This window comes from Bufo gargarizans, chromosome 6, assembly GCF_014858855.1.
Source record: "Bufo gargarizans isolate SCDJY-AF-19 chromosome 6, ASM1485885v1, whole genome shotgun sequence".
In the NCBI taxonomy this organism is placed as follows: domain Eukaryota; kingdom Metazoa; phylum Chordata; class Amphibia; order Anura; family Bufonidae; genus Bufo; species Bufo gargarizans.
This window is the reverse complement of record NC_058085.1, coordinates 330,381,242-330,397,646: the sequence shown is the minus strand read 5'-3', so window position 1 is coordinate 330,397,646 and position 16,405 is coordinate 330,381,242. Positions and strand designations below refer to the sequence as shown.

Below are 16,405 nucleotides of genomic sequence, written 5' to 3'. Positions count from 1 at the left end.
AACGTCAGCAGGCCATTCTGAAACTCATATGTTTGGGGGACAGGCCCCACACCGCACAGGAGTTGTGGCGGGGTATAGAACAACAGACCGACGAGTGGTTGCTGCCGGTGAGCCTCAAGCCCGGCCTGGTGGTGTGCGATAATGGGCGAAATCTCGTTGCAGCTCTGGGACTAGCCGGTTTGACACACATCCCTTGCTTGGCGCATGTGCTGAATTTGGTGGTGCAGAAGTTCATTCACAACTACCCCGACATGTCAGAGCTGCTGCATAAAGTGCGGGCCGTCTGTTCGCGCTTCCGGCGTTCACATCCTGCCGCTGCTCGCCTGTCTGCGTTACAGCGTAACTTTGGCCTTCCCGCTCACCGCCTCATATGCGACGTACCCACCAGGTGGAACTCCACCTTTCACATGCTGGACAGACTGTGCGAGCAGCAGCAGGCCATAGTGGAGTCGCACTGGAGGATGGGTCAGTCGCACTGCGGAACAGCACCACTTCACCACCAATGACTGGGCCTCCATGCGAGACCTGTGTGCCCTGTTGCTTTGTTTCGAGTACTCCACCAACATGGCCAGTAGCGATGACGCCGTTATCAGCGTTACAATACCACTTCTATGTCTCCTTGAGAAAACACTTAGGGCGATGATGGAAGAGGAGGTGGCCCAGGAGGAGGAGGAGGAGGAGGAGGAGGAAGAGGGGTCATTTTTAGCACTTTCAGGCCAGTCTCTTCGAAGTGACTCAGAGGGAGGTTTTATGCAACAGCAGAGGCCAGGTACAAATGTGGCCAGCCAGGGCCCACTACTGGAGGATGAGGAGGACGAGGATGAGGTGGAGGAGGATGAGGATGAAGCATGGTCACAGCAGGGTGGCACCCAATGCAGCTCGGGCCCATCACTGGTGCGTGGCTGGGGGGAAATGCAGGATGATGACGATACGCCTCCCACAGAGGACAGCTTGTCCTTACCTCTGGGCAGCCTGGCACACATGAGCGACTACATGCTGCAGTGCCTGCGCAACAACAGCAGAGTTGCCCACATTTTAACGTGTGCAGACTACTGGGTTGCCACCCTGCTGGATCCACGGTACAAAGACAATGTGCCCACCTTACTTCCTGCACTGGAGCATGATAGGAAGATGCGCGAGTACAAGCGCACGTTGGTAGAGGCGCTACTGAGAGCATTCCCAAATGTCACAGGGGAACAAGTGGAAGCCCAAGGCCAAGGCAGAGGAGGAGCAAGAGGTCGCCAAGGCAGCTGTGTCACGGCCAGCAACTCTGAGGGCAAGTTAGCATGGCAGAGATGTGGAAAAGTTTTGTCAACACGCCACAGCTAACTGCACCACCACCTGATACGCAACGTGTTAGCAGGAGGCAACATTTCACTAACATGGTGGAACAGTACGTGTGCACACCCCTCCACGTACTGACTGATGGTTTGGCCCCATTCAACTTCTGGGTCTCTAAATTGTCCACGTGGCTAGAGCTAGCCTTTTATGCCTTGGAGGTGCTGGCCTGCCTGGGGGCCAGCGTTTTGTCTGAACATGTATTCAGCACGGCAGGGGGCGTCATTACAGACAAACGCAGCCGCCTGTCTACAGCCAATGTGGACAAGCTGACGTTCATAAAAATGAACCAGGCATGGATCCCACAGGACCTGTCCATCCCTTGTGCAGATTAGACATTAACTACCTCCCCTTAACCATATATTATTGTACTCCAGGGCACTTCCTCATTCAATCCTATTTTTATTTTCATTTTACCATTATATTGCGGGGAAACCCAAAGTTGAATGAACCTCTCCTCTGTCTGGGTGTCGGGGCCTAAATATATGACAATGGACTGTTCCAATGTTGGGTGACGTGAAGCATGATTCTCTGCTATGACATGAAGACTGATTCTTTGCTGACATGAAGCCATATTCTCTGTTACGGGACCTCTCTCCTCTGCCTGGATGCCGGGGCCTAAATATCTGACAATGGACTGTTCCAGTGTTGGGTGACATAAAGCATGATTCTCTGCTATGACATGAAGACTGATTCTCTGCTGACATGAAGCCAGATTCTCTGTTACGGGACCTCTCTCCTCTGCCTGGGTGCCTGGGCCTAAATATCTGACAATGGACTGTTCCAGTGTTGGGTGACGTGAAGCATGATTCTCTGCTATGACATGAAGACTGATTCTCTGCTGACATGAAGCCAGATTCTCTGTTACGGGACCTCTCTCCTCTGCCTGGATTCCAGGGCCTAAATATCTGACAATGGACTGTTCCAGTGTTGGGTGACGTAAAGCATGATTCTCTGCTATGACATGAAGACTGATTCTCTGCTGACATGAAGCCAGATTCTCTGTTACGGGACCTCTCTCCTCTGCCTGGGTGCCTGGGCCTAAATATCTGACAATGGACTGTTCCAGTGTTGGGTGACGTGAATCATGATTCTCTGCTATGACATGAAGACTGATTCTCTGCTGACATGAAGCCATATTCTCTGTTACGGGACCTCTCTCCTCTGCCTGGGTGCCTGGGCCTAAATATCTGACAATGGACTGTTCCAGTGTTGGGTGACGTGAATCATGATTCTCTGCTATGACATGAAGACTGATTCTCTGCTGACATGAAGCCATATTCTCTGTTACGGGACCTCTCTCCTCTGCCGGGGCCTAAATATCTGACAATGGACTGTTCCAGTGTTGGGTGACGTGAAGCATGATTCTCTGCTATGACATGAAGACTGATTCTCTGCTGACATGAAGCCAGATTCTCTGTTACGGGACCTCTCTCCTCTGCCTGGGTGCCTGGCCCTAAATATCTGACAATGGACTGTTCCAGTGTTGGGTGACGTGAATCATGATTCTCTGCTATGACATGAAGACTGATTCTCTGCTGACATGAAGCCAGATTCTCTGTTACGGGACCTCTCTCCTCTGCCTGGGTGCCGGGGCCTAAATATCTGACAATGGACTGTTCCAATGTTGGGTGACGTGAAGCATGATTCTCTGCTATGACATAAAGACTGATTCTCTGCTGACATGAAGCCATATTCTCTGTTACGGGACCTCTCTCCTCTGCCTGGATGCCGGGGCCTAAATATCTGACAATGGACTGTTCCAGTGGTGGGTGACGTGAAGCATGATTCTCTGCTATGACATGAAGACTGATTCTCTGCTGACATGAAGCCAGATTCTCTGTTATGGGACCTCTCTCCTCTGCCTGGGTGCCGGGGCCTAAATATATGACAATGGACTGTTACAGTGGTGGGTGACGTGAAGCCAGATTCTCTGCTATGGGACCTCTCTCCAACTGATATTGGTTAATTTTTATTTATTTTATTTTTATTCATTTCCCTATCCACATTTGTTTGTAGGGGATTTACCTACATGTTGCTGCCTTTTGCAGCCCTCTAGCCCTTTCCTGGGCTGTTTTACAGCCTTTTTAGTGCCAAAAAGTTCGGGTCCCCATTGACTTCAATGGGGTTCGGGTTCGGGACGAAGTTCGGGTCGGGTTCGGATCCCGAACCCGAACATTTCCGGGAAGTTCGGCCGAACTTCTCGAACCCGAACATCCAGGTGTTCGCTCAACTCTAATTGTAAGTTTTCGTTAAAGGGGTTCTGCACTTTGTTTAAACTGATGATCTATCCTTTGGATAGATCATCAGCTTCTGATCGGTGGGGGTCCGACACCCGGGACCCCCACCGATCAGCTGTTTGAGAAGGCCTCGGCGCTCCAGTAGCGCTGCAGCCTTCTCGATGTTTACCGCAGGCCCAGTGACGTCACGACTAGTATCACTGGCCTGGGCGCGGCTAAGCTCCATTCAAGTGAACAGAGCTTAGCCCCGCCCAGGCCATTGATACTAGTTGTGACGTCAGTGGGCCTGCGGTAAACAGCGAGAAGGCCTTCTCAAACAGCTGATCGGTGGGAGTCCCGGGTGTCGGACCTCTGCCGATCAGAAGCTGATGATCTATCCAAAGGATAGCTCATCAGTTTAAACAAAGTGCAGAACCCCTTTAATATAGAGACTTGTATTTACTTGATGGGTCACTGGTAGATGGATATTTACTTTATTGCTTGAGCAAAGAAATAGAAATAAATGGAACAACTGGTACATACTGTGAAAGATACTGTGCCCTTCCAGCCAGTAGTATCGTCTATATTGAAGTAAGCTATTCCATCCGGGCCTGTCACCAGGGTTTTCACTATTGTGTCACGTTTAAGGTTATAAGTGAGGAGGACTTGTTTTCCTGGGATGACGGTGTCACTGGCATCCGATACTTTAACCTATAAATTGAATGATAGAGGTGGTAAGCAGCAAATTGTTCACAATATTGATAGTGGACGATGTGTTGAAGAGATCACTTGAGTAAAGATGTGATGTAGTGCAAGTCACCTGGATTCTCATTGGGATTCCTGGCTTGTAAGTGGTGTCGGAGCCAAAAATATAGACTTTAATATTTTCATCTAAGATACTGGTGTCAGTTGTTGTCGATAACTCAATTCCTATATGAAGAAGGAACATTTATTAGTTATAACAAGAAAACAGGCAGAAGACTTTTCAAGATGTTTACAATTGCAAAATGGACCACAGGGCAAGCAAAATGTTAATTGCAACCAAACCATCATTTTAAAGGGCTTAAAAAAAAATACGCCTGTATGTATATCTATTTAGGGCTTTTAGCTATTATAAAAAAAGGTTCCATCCTCATCTCCTGGTCTAGCATAACCAGCTTGGCCATGAATCACATTATTGGCAATTTATTTGAGTGGACTACAGCAGTGGTCCCCAACCTTTTTTGCTCCAAGGACCAGTTTCATGCTAGACAATTTTTCTAGGGACCGGGTGGGGTGGGGGGTTCTGGGCTGGGACTAAGGTGGTGGGAGGGTCTTAGGGGGGCGCTGGTCGGCGCTGACTTATTCACGTGCATAACAAAACACAAGGTGCAAAATAAAATATATAACACTATATAACGATAACATCTATTACATTGATATCTCCCTGCCTTTATTTCAGGCTGACATGGTAACTATATCTGAATTGTCTGCACAAAACTGACTAGGGTCTAGTGGCCACTGGTCTCTGCTGTACTGGTCTCTTCTGCACTGGTCTCTGCTGCACTGGGCTCTGCTGCACTGGGCTCTGCTGCACTGTTCTCTGATGCACTTGGCTCTGCTGCACTGGGCTCTGCTGCACAGGGCTCTGCTGCACAGGGCTCTGCTGCACTGGTCTCTGCTGCACAGGGCTCTGCTGCACTGGTCTCTGCTGCACTGGTCTCTGCTGCACTGGTCTCTGCTGCACTGGTCTCTGCTGCACTGCTGATATTTTCAAGGTGACATGGAAGAGGAACTGCAGGTCATTCTCCCGCTCACTCCCTCAGATACTAGCTGAAACTGGATGCCGACAACCCCCCTCCCCCCTCAGGCCGTCATGTTTATTTCCATTGGTGGGGCAGTGGGACCTAACCAATTCCTCCCTCAGAAGCCCTTTTCAGCATTTTCATTGGTGGGGCAGTGAGACCTAACCAATCCCTGCCTCACTAGCCCTTTTCAAGCATTTTGGTGGCAGTGGCTGGCCAGCATCACAGTTGGAAGAAAGGAACGCTCTCCTTCCTTCCCGCTGTACAGCCGCGCGCTGTGTGTGATGTGCACGTTGGGCATGCATGCGCCTGGCGTCTCCGCTACTTTGTATTGCCGTGGCCCGGCAAACAATCTTCCAGGGCCAGGTTAAGGGCCGCGGCCCGGCGTTTGGGGACCGCTGGACTACAGTACATGTAATACTACAATTCACAAGACAAGCCCTCTGTTATTTAACCACTTTAACCCCGCTAGCTGAAACCCCCTTAATGACCAGGCCACTTTTTACACTTCTGCACTACACTACTTTCACCGTTTATCGCTCGGTCATGCAACTTACCACCCAAATGAATTTTACCTCCTTTTCTTCTCACTAATAGAGCTTTCATTTGGTGGTATTTCATTGCTACTGACATTTTTACTTTTTTTGTTATTAATCGAAATTTAACGTTTTTTTTGCAAAAAAATGACATTTTTCTCTTTCAGCTGTAAAATTTTTGCAAAAAAAAACGACATCCATATATAAATTTTTCTCTAAATTTATTGTTCTACATGTCTTTGATAAAAAAAAATGTTTGGGCAAAAGTTATCGCGTTTACAAACTATGGTACAAAAATGTGAATTTCCGCTTTTTGAAGCAGCTCTGACTTTCTGAGCACCTGTCATGTTTCCTGAGGTTCTACAATGCCCAGACAGTAGAAAACCCCCACAAATGACCCCATTTCGGAAAGAAGACACCCTTTTTTTTTTTTTTTTTTTTTTTTTCTTACAAAGTCTCATATTCCACTAACTTGCGACAAAAAATAAAAAAATCGAGGAACTCGCCAAACCCCTCACGGAATACCTTGGGGTGTCTTCTTTCCAAAATGGGGTCACTTGTGGCGTAGTTATACTGCCCTGGCAATTTAGGGCCCCAAATGTGTGAGAAGTACTTTGCAATCAAAATGTGTAAAAAATGGCCTGTGAAATCCGAAAGGTGCACTTTGGAATATGTGCCCCTTTGCCCACCTTGGCTGCAAAAAAGTATCACACATCTGGTATCACCGTACTCAGGAGAAGTTGGGGAATGTGTTTTGGGGTGTCATTTTACATATACTCATGTTGGGTGAGAGAAATATCTTGGCAAAAGACAACTTTTCCCATTTTTTTTATACAAAGTTGGCATTTGACCAAGATATTTCTCTCACCCAGCATGGGTATATGTAAAATGACACCCCAAAACAAATTCCCCAACTTCTCCTGAGTACGGCGATACCAGATGTGTGACACTTTATTGCAGCCTAGGTGGGCAAAGGGGCACATATTCCAAAGTGCACCTTTTGGATTTTGCAGGCCATTTTTTACACATTTTGATTGCAAAGTACTTCTCACACATTTGGGCCCCTAAATTGCCAGGGCAGTATAACTACGCCACAAGTGACCCCATTTTCGAAAGAAGACACCCCAAGGTATTCCGAGAGGGGCATGGCGAGTTCCTAGAATTTTTTATTTTTTTGTCACAAGTTAGCGGAAAATGATGATTCTTTTTTTTTCCTTACAAAGTCTCATATTCCACTAACTTGCGACAAAAAATAAAAAATTCTAGGAACTCACCATGCCCCTCACGGAATACCTTGGGGTGTCTTCTTTCCAAATTGGGGTCACTTGTGGCGTAGTTATACTGCCCTGGCAATTTAGGGGCCCAAATGTGTGAGAAGTACTTTGCAATCAAAATGTGTAAAAAATGGCCTGTGAAATCCGAAAGGTGCTCTTTGGAATATGTGCCCCTTTGCCCACCTAGGCTGCAATAAAGTGTCAGACATCTGGTATCTCCGTACTCAGGAGAAGTTGGGGAATGTGTTTTGGGGTGTCATTTTACATATACCCATGCTGGGTGAGAGAAATATCTTGGTCAAATGCCAACTTTGTATAAAAAAAATGGGAAAAGTTGTCTTTTGCCAAGATATTTCTCTCACCCAGCATGGGTATATGTAAAATGACACCCCAAAACAAATTCCCCAACTTCTCCTGAGTACGGCGATACCAGATGTGTGACACTTTTTTGCAGCCTAGATGCGCAAAGGTGCCCAAATTCCTTTTAGGAGGGCATTTTTAGACATTTGGATCCCAGACTTCTTCTCACGCTTTAGGGCCCCTAAAAAGCCAGGGCAGTATAAATACCCCACATGTGACCCCACCTTGGAAAGAAGACACCCCAAGGTATTCAATGAGGGGCCTGGCGAGTTCATAGACATTTTTTTTTTGGCATAAGTTAGCGGAAATTGTTTTTGTTTTTTTTCCTCACAAAGTCTCACTTTCCGCTAACTTGGGACAAAAATTTAAATCTTTCATGGACTCAATATGCCCCTCAGCGAATACCTTGGGGTGTCTTCTTTTCAAAATGGTGTCATTTGTGGGGTGTTTGTACTGCCCTGGCATTTGAGGGTCTCCGCAATCATTACATGTATGGCCAGCATTAGGAGTTTCTGCTATTCTCCTTATATTGAGCATACAGGTAATGAGATTTTTGTTTTCCATTCGGCCTCTGGGCTGAAAGAAAAAAATGAACGGCACAGATTTCTTCATTCGCATCGATCAATGTGGATGAAAAAATCTCTGCCAAAAAAAAAAAAGGAGGGGAAAGGCGTCTGCCAGGACATAGGAGCTCCGCCCAACATCCATACCCACTTAGCTCGTATGCCCTGGCAAACCAGATTTCTCCATTCACATCAATCGATGTGGATGAATAAATCATTGCCGGGATTTTTTAATTTTTTTTATTATACAAAGTGTTTGCCAAAGCATAGGAACGCCGCCTCCTCCTCAGCTCGTATGCCTTGGCAAACGTATCTTTTACTGCAGAGTAGAAATCTCGTCTTGCAGCGCCGCATACACCGACTTGCGTGTAATCTGACAGCAGCGCAATGCTTCTGTCAGAATGCACATCAGTGCTGCAGCTAGTCGATCGGTTGGTCCACCTGGAAGGTAAAAAAAAAAAAAAAAACAGGCCGCAACGCAATAATTTTATTAACTTTGGAACAGAACATATAAAATTTAACTTTTTGAACTAAACATTAACCTTTTTGCTTACTGGTGTGTTTTTTTGTTTTTTTTACCTTTATAGAACAAACCTCTCCTTCCCCATGGGTCAATGTGCAAAGCACAAATCGCCCAAAGATGTGGCGAAGTGCGTTATGCACTTTGTCCCAGGTGAAAGGAGACGTTTGCAGCAGCTGTATGTGAATGGGCCCTAATAGCCCTGTGTGCCTGTCCTGGTGAGATGTGATCCCTATGCTAAGTGTACCTGTGCGTGGTACTTCCGGAAACACTCTCCAAAGCATAGGGCAGGGTGGTCAGGACAGTCAGAACAGAAATAGCGGGTGTCACGCCTTATTCCACTCCTGCTACAGACACGACATCTTTTTCGGGGTGACGGTTGGGTTGAGGTACCAGGAACGACATTGGGGAAATGTCGCTCGTGTAGACGGCTAACTACACTGGTGGATGGGGCCACGGAACCTCCTGGGTACAGGAGGTTCTCGATGATCTCTTCCTGAAATTTGAGGAAGCATCCAGTTCTCCCAGCCTTACTGTAGAGAACAAAACTATTATACAGAGCCAATTGAATTAGGTATACAGACACCTTCTTATACCAGCGTCTGGTTCTGCCGGAAACTAAATACGGAGACAACATCTGGTCATTGAAGTCCACCCCTCCCATGTGAAGGTTATAGTCGTGGACTGAGAGGGGCTTTTCAATGACACGGGTTGCTCGCTCAATTTGGATTGTCGTGTCTGCGTGAATGGAGGAGAGCATGTAAACGTCACGCTTGTCTCTCCATTTCACCGCGAGCAGTTCTTCGTTACACATTGCAGCCCTCTGCCCCCTTGCAAGACGGGTGGCACTGGTAACGAGCCGTTGGGGGAAGCCACAGGCGCCAATCTGTTCTAGAAACAAATGCCTAAAGAGGGCCACACTTGTGTGGAAACTTGGACTGGTTTCCACCGGAAAGGCTGGGCATAATAGCTTCCCGGGTTGGCGGATATAAATTGAGTGGCATACCGGTTTGTTTCTGCCACGACTAAGTCCAAGAGCTCTGCAGTCAAGAACAGCTCAAAAAATCCCAGGGCCGAACCGATCTGAGCTGTCTTAACCCGAACTCCAGACTGGGCGGTGAAAGGGGGAACTACAGGTGCGGCTGAAGTTGGGGACTGCCAATCAGGGTTTGCCAGCACCTCAGGGATTCTAGGGGCTCTACGGGCCCCGTCTTTGCGGTGGCTGCGACGGGGTCACTACTGCTCGTGCCACCGTACCAGCTTCAACTGCCCTTCTGGTGCTCGCCACTTCACCATGTTCTACGGCAGTGCTGGTACTAGGTCCAGGGAGGGCTGCGCTGCTGGTGTATGCCTCACCACGTAATCAGACAGCGCCAGCCCCACTCTGCTGCTCTTGAAGCGGATCCTGCGCAACCTGTGGTCTAGCGACACGGGGCCGGGTACGCCTGGTGCTATCAGGGACCTCAACCTCCTCGTCCGAACTTTGGGTCAGAGAGCCACTGCTTTCTGCAGGTTCATATTCTGACTCGCTAGATTCATCAGATGAGGGTTCCCATTCCTCATCCGACTGGGTCAGAAGCCTGTAGGCCTCTTCAGAAGACTACCCCCTGTTTGACATTTGGGCAACTAAATTTAGGGGTATTCCCTGAGACTACCCAAGAAAAAAAAGCAAGCCTGTCTTACAAATGGGAGGCTAGCGAAGTACCGGAGGCCGCTGCGGTTGATAAAAAATATCAAAACTGATTTTTTTATCGCCGCAGCGCGTGTAAAGTGATTGTGCAGTGATAAAAAAATATATTTTTTTTTGTCACTGCGGCGGGGCGGGCGTGGGCGAACGCACGTGTGGGCGACCGATCAGTCCTGATCGGGCAAACACTGCGTTTTTGGGTGGAGGGTGAACTAAAGTGACACTAATACTATTATAGATCTGACTGTGATCAGTTTTGATCACTTCCAGATACTATAAAAGTACAAAAGCTGATTAGCGATACGCTAATCAGCGAATAACGGACTGCGGTGCGGTGGGCTGGGCGCTAACTGATCCCTAAACTACCTAACCAAGGGGCCTAAACTATCCCTAAAACCTAACAGTCAATACTAGTGAAAAAAAAAATTGACAGTTTGCACTGATCACTTTTTTCACTTTCACTAGTGATTAACAGGGGCGATCAAAGGGGTGATCAAAGGGTTAATTGGGGTGCAGGGGGGTGATCTGGGGCTAAAGTGTGGTGTTGGTGCTACTCACTGTGAAGCCTGCTCCTCTGCTGGATCCAACCGACGAAAAGGACCAGCAGAGGAGCAGGGCAGCCATATAACAGATCATATTTACTAATATGATCTATCTGGCTTCTCATTGGATTTTTTTAAAATCAGCAACCTGCCAGCAACGATCATTGGCTGGCAGGTTGCTGACGTGACCTTCCTTTAACTTTTGCCGGCCCGCGATGCGCATGCGCGGGCCGGCAAAGCCCGTCATCTCGCGTCTCGCGAGATGACGCGTATATGCGTGACTCTGCGCAGCGCTGCCACCTCCGGAACGCGAATCTGCGTTAGGCGGTCCGGAGGTGGTTAAAGAGAAAAATATCTATCACCTATCCACAGGTGATGAGACCCTCCGCTGATCCCAAAAGCATGGGGTTGCCAAGTCCTCTCTCTGAATGAAGTGATAGTGCACATGTCACTCCACTTCATATACCCAGCATTCATAACTTGTTCCTTTAGTAGAATAGCATAGGTGCTGAATGACTCTCCGTGTGATAAAAAAGACATCACAATCTTTTGATTTAAAAAAAATCTTTTGATTAAAAAAAGGGGTTGTAGCCAGTTAAAAAATTAATGGGGATTTGTCACCAGTTTTCTGCTGCTAGGTTCTAACAGCTCCAGCACATGCCAATGAGTCCCTATAGTTTATAACCATATGAATCAGCGGCAGATGGGTGGGATAAGTCAGAAGCTCATGAATATCAGGACTTGTTCGGTATGCACTCGAGCTGTTTAGTGGAAGATTTTATCAAAACAACTGGGTCAATTAAACAAAGTGACCCAGAATTTCGCTAAGGAGACCTGTGAGTATTTGCTCTTAGTTAGGACACCATAAAACTGGTGATTGATTCCCTTTAAAGAAAGCACCTTTGTGATCACCCGTTGCTCTTATTCTTATATTTACCAGATCCCCAGTGGTCTCTATTTCCCGGTCCTGTTTCAATAAGAATTTCTAGCTCAGCCAATCATTGGCCGCAGCAGAGACCTGCCTCAAGCAGTGATTGGCTGAGCGGGTATTTCCTGCATGTTGATATAGGACCAGGAAGTAGAGACCAGCAGAGATATGGAAGCATCGGCAGGATATTGCACAGTTGCTTATAGCTTCTTTATTTTTTAATCTACTCTAAGTCCAAAATATTTTCCCTTCTGGATGAAGTGGTGGACTCTGCACCTTTTGGAGAACTGATGGCTTGTGCCGAGCCGAGGTGGAGAGTCCCAAGCCATCATCTTTTTGCCAAAAAGGCTGTACCTGCTCTGCACAAATATGTAGAACAGAAGGTGGGACAGTCCTTGAGCCTGTCGGTTTCTGCCAAAGTGCACAGCAGCTCCGACGTGTGGAGTTGTAACTAGTGTTGATCACGAATATTCAAATTTCGAATATAGGTACTTCGAAAATTCGCAAATATTTCGAATATAGTTATATATATTCGTAATTTTGAATATTCAATTTTTTTTCATTTTTTTTTTATCAGTACACATGATCCCTTCCTGCTTCTAGCTTGTGGGCCAATAAGAAGGCTGCAATATACTTGACTTAAAAAAAAAATTGGCGAGCCGGTGAACAGTGGGGTGCCCGGGGGCCGGGGGGCTCACTAGTCTGCAGGAGGAGGGGGAGAGAAGCCCTGTGAGTGCTGTACAGTACTTACCCATCCTCCTGCTCGCTCTTCTCAGGGCCCGCGCTGTTGTGTCCAGGCTGCCTCAGGACGTACAGAGCCACTCTGACCTGATGCTGCAGGAGGTCAGGTAAACTCAGTGCAGCGAGGGCCCTGGGAAGACAGCCAGAACAGAAAGAGTGGTGACAGGAGAGGTAAGTTACTTTATTATTTTACAGTCTGATCTGAGGTCTGATATGGATGTCTAATGGGGATCTGGAGTGGTCTATGGGGGTCTGGAGGTCTGACTGGGGCGATCTGGAGGTTTCACAGGGGGGTTTGGAGGTCTGACTGGGGGGTCAAGAGGTCTGACTGTGTGGGTCTGGAGGTCTGACTGGGGGGTCTGATTTGGGGTCTGGAGGTCAAATGGGGGTCTGATTGGGGGTCTGGAGGTCTAATGGGGTCTGATTTGGGGTCTGGGGGTCTGACTGGGGTGTCTGGAGGTCTAATAGGGGTCTGATTGGGTATCTGGAGGTCTGACTGGGGGGTCTGGAGGTCTAATGGGGGTCTTATTGGGGTCTGGAGGTCTGACTGGGCGGTCTGGAGGTCTAATGGGGGTCTGATCGGAGGTCTGGAGGTATAATGGGGTCTGGAGGTCTAGTGGGAGTCTGGAGGTCTGATATGGGGGTCCGGTCTGAGGTCTACGGGGGTCTGGTCTGAAGTCTAATATGTGGGTCTGGAGGTCTAATGGGGGTCTTATATGGGGGTCTTATCTGAGGTCTGATATTGGGGTCTGGAGGTCTAATAGGGGTCTTATATGGGGGTTATATCTGAGGTCTGATATTGGGTCGGGGTCTTACATAGAGGTCTAATGGGGGTCTGATCTGAGGTTTAAAACTGTGGTCTTATATGGGGTCTCACATAGAGGTCTAAAGGGGGTTTGGTCTGAGATGGGGGGATCTCATTTAAGGTTTTATATGGGGGTCTGATCTGAAATGTAGGGGGGATTTTTTTGTACTAGCACACAATATAAAGGGGTGTGTGGTACCAGTATTTTAAGGGGGACTGTTTCTGCAGGAAAGTATAGGGGAGCACAGTGGACACAGTATTGGGGGTGGCAGGAGGGGGTGTTAAGAAGCTGGGAGGACGATGGAAAATTAGGAAAGTAAGATGTCTGTTAAACTCTGCAGAGACGAGGCGCGGCTAAAAGAAGTCACCATGGTGGTCTGGTCTAAGAGGAAAGAGAATATCTACATCAGAAAAGAGAAGTCACTGGATAACCCTGTATGTTCTGTAGCACTGTATGTAATGTTTTCCAAGTATGTCTTTAAAGTTTTTTTTTTTCTTTTTTGCATGAGCGCTGCCTTCTCTGCTCTGTTTACCTGCTCATCATGCTACGGCGAGCAGGTGAATAGAACAGAGAAAGCAGCTCTCATATGAGCGCTGCCCTCTCTTCAAACAGCTGGGAGCACAGAGGGCATTACTAATGTGAAGGGGACACAATGGGCATTTCTACTATGGAGGGGGCACAGAGCCAGAGGGCATTACTACAATGAAGGGGGCACAGTGGGCATTATTACTGTGAAAGGGGCACAGTGGACATTATTACTATGAAGGGGGCACAATAGGGATTTCTACTATGGAGGAGGCACAGAGGGAATTACTAGAACAGTGGGCATTACTACTATTAAGGGGGCACAATGGGCATTATTACTGTGAATGGGGCAAAATAAGCATTATTACTATGAAGGGGAAACAATTGGGATTATTACTATAAAGGGGGCACAATGTGGATTATTACTGTGAATGGGCCACAGAGAGGATATTACAACTCTGAAAGGAGCACAGAGAAGGCATAACTACTGTGAGAGGGCACAATATGGGCATAACTACTGTGAGGGGGCACACATCTGTACAAAACTACTGTGAAGGTTGTACAATGAGGGCAATACTACTGTGAGGGGTCCAACTTTTTTAAAGTATTGGGGGGGTGCCAGAGAAAGGGCCCGCCCCCGGGTGCCAAACACACTAGGCACGCCACTGCCGGTGAATCGATTTTTTTTTTTATTCGCTCAATTCTAAGTATGTACCTTACCTAATTGGCTTTGGTGCTTACGCAATGGTTCTGCACATCATAGCTAGCCTTCAGCAATGAAAATATAGAATGATGAGAGCCAAATAGAAAGGAAGTGTGAAGAAATAAAGGCACCATTTTTGGGATCTGAAGTTTTTCATTGATTGAAATACTGAAGATATTCAATTAAAGGGGTTCTGCACTTTGTGTCAAACAAACTAGGAAGCCAGTAGTGGGATGAAGAACCCACTGGCGGTAAGCAGCTGACAGCCCAGAACGTGGTACAAGTTTAGGGATAATCCAAGAGGGGTAGTCAATGTCCAATCCGGGTCGAGGCAGGCAGCGAAGGTTCAAGGCGGAAGACAGTCCAGGGGTCAGTAGCCGGGAAGGATACAAAGAATCAACAGGCAATAGGAGGATCTGCAGGGAGGCTAGGTGTTCACCATAAGGTGGAATAACTTAGCAATGAGCCAGAGCTCAGGCCAGGTCTTTATAGCCAGGGGAGGTAGGAACAACCCTCCCCAGGAACCAATGACAGGCGAGGAAGGTGGAAGGTGTGTACTGGGAACCTCCCCCAGCAAGGCTCACACCTGACAGCCAGATAATGCAGGAATGCTATGCACCCGGGAATGCGCACGCAGCCTGCGTACTGCGCACGCGCACACGCCGCGCACCCGCACCTCGGCACCAGGTGTTCTACCGAGCTGAAGGGGAACCCGTGCCCTGCGCCGTGCCCGTGGTCCCCGAGTAGGGGTAACACCCCCTGCTTCCTGACAGAGCCCCCCACCAAGGAGCGGCCTCCGGACGCGACCCTGGGAAGGCCTCTTGGGGTGAGCCCGATGGAACGCCTGCACCTTGGCGACCACATGGACATTCCCCAAGGGCTCCCAGGAACGCTCCTCGGGACCGTACCCCTTCCAGTGGATGAGATACTTCAGGACCCCACGCCAGCAGCGGGAGTCCAGGATCTCCTGGACTTCGTACTCGTCATCGTTATTCACCTGGATGGGAGGTGGTGGAGCAGGCGCCCGGTCCGGGAACAGGTTGGCACGGTGTGGTTTCAACAAGGACACGTGGAATACCGGGTGGATTCCCAGGGAAGTAGGCAACCGGAGCTTGGCTGCAACGTTGTTGACCATACTCACGATCTCGAAGGGACCAAGGTAACGGGGTCCGAGTTTTCGGGAGGGACAGGACAGCTTGAGGTGCTGTGTGGAAAGCCACACCTTGTCCCCGTCTTTGTACCTGGGGAACTCTGTGCGTGTACGGTCTGCCTGCATCTTGTGCCGCTGCTGAGCGGCCTGGAGTTGTTGCGTTAGGGTCTGTCTCAGTTCTCGAAGGAGCCGGAGCCTTTGAGCCACTTCAGGCACCGGGACATCAAGGGGGAGATCCGGGAGAGTTGCGGGATGATAGCTATAGTTGGCATAGAATGGTGAGAGCCCGGTGGAGGAATGAAGCTGATTGTTGAAGGAAAATTCCGCAAAGGGGAGATGGCTCACCCAGTCATCTTGTAGATGGGATGTGTAACAGCGAAGGAACTGTTCGAGGGTTTGGTTGATCCTTTCGGTCTGCCCATTGGACTGGGGGTGATAGGCAGAAGACAGGCTGCGAGTGATATGAAGGCTACGGCAAAACTGGGTCCAAAAACGGGAGGTGAATTGCGAGCCCCAGTCTGAGACGATGGAATCAGGGAGCCCGTGCAACCGGAACACGTGTTGGAGGAACAACTTCGAGGTTTGTTGGGCCGTCGGGAGACCGGAGGTCGGAATGAAGTGGGACATCTTGGTACATCTGTCCACCACCACCATGATGGTGGTACAGGCTTGTGAAGGAGGTAAGTCCACAATGAAATCCATGGCTATGTTGCGCCATGGAAGGGTTGG

General features: G+C 48.5%; 1 protein-coding gene across 3 annotated transcripts in view; it reads right to left on the bottom strand.

Moving 5' to 3' along the window:
• Window positions 1-16,405, bottom strand: part of LOC122939885 (alpha-2-macroglobulin-like) — a 191,167-nt gene that overhangs the window by 113,826 nt on the left and 60,936 nt on the right. For all 3 annotated transcript variants that reach the window (XM_044296070.1, XM_044296071.1, XM_044296072.1), the window contains exons 10-11: window positions 4,378-4,487; window positions 4,101-4,268 (exon numbers count right to left, since the gene is read on the bottom strand). In XM_044296070.1, the coding sequence (XP_044152005.1) occupies window positions 4,101-4,268; window positions 4,378-4,487 (278 nt within the window). The remainder of the gene's footprint in view (window positions 1-4,100; window positions 4,269-4,377; window positions 4,488-16,405) is intronic.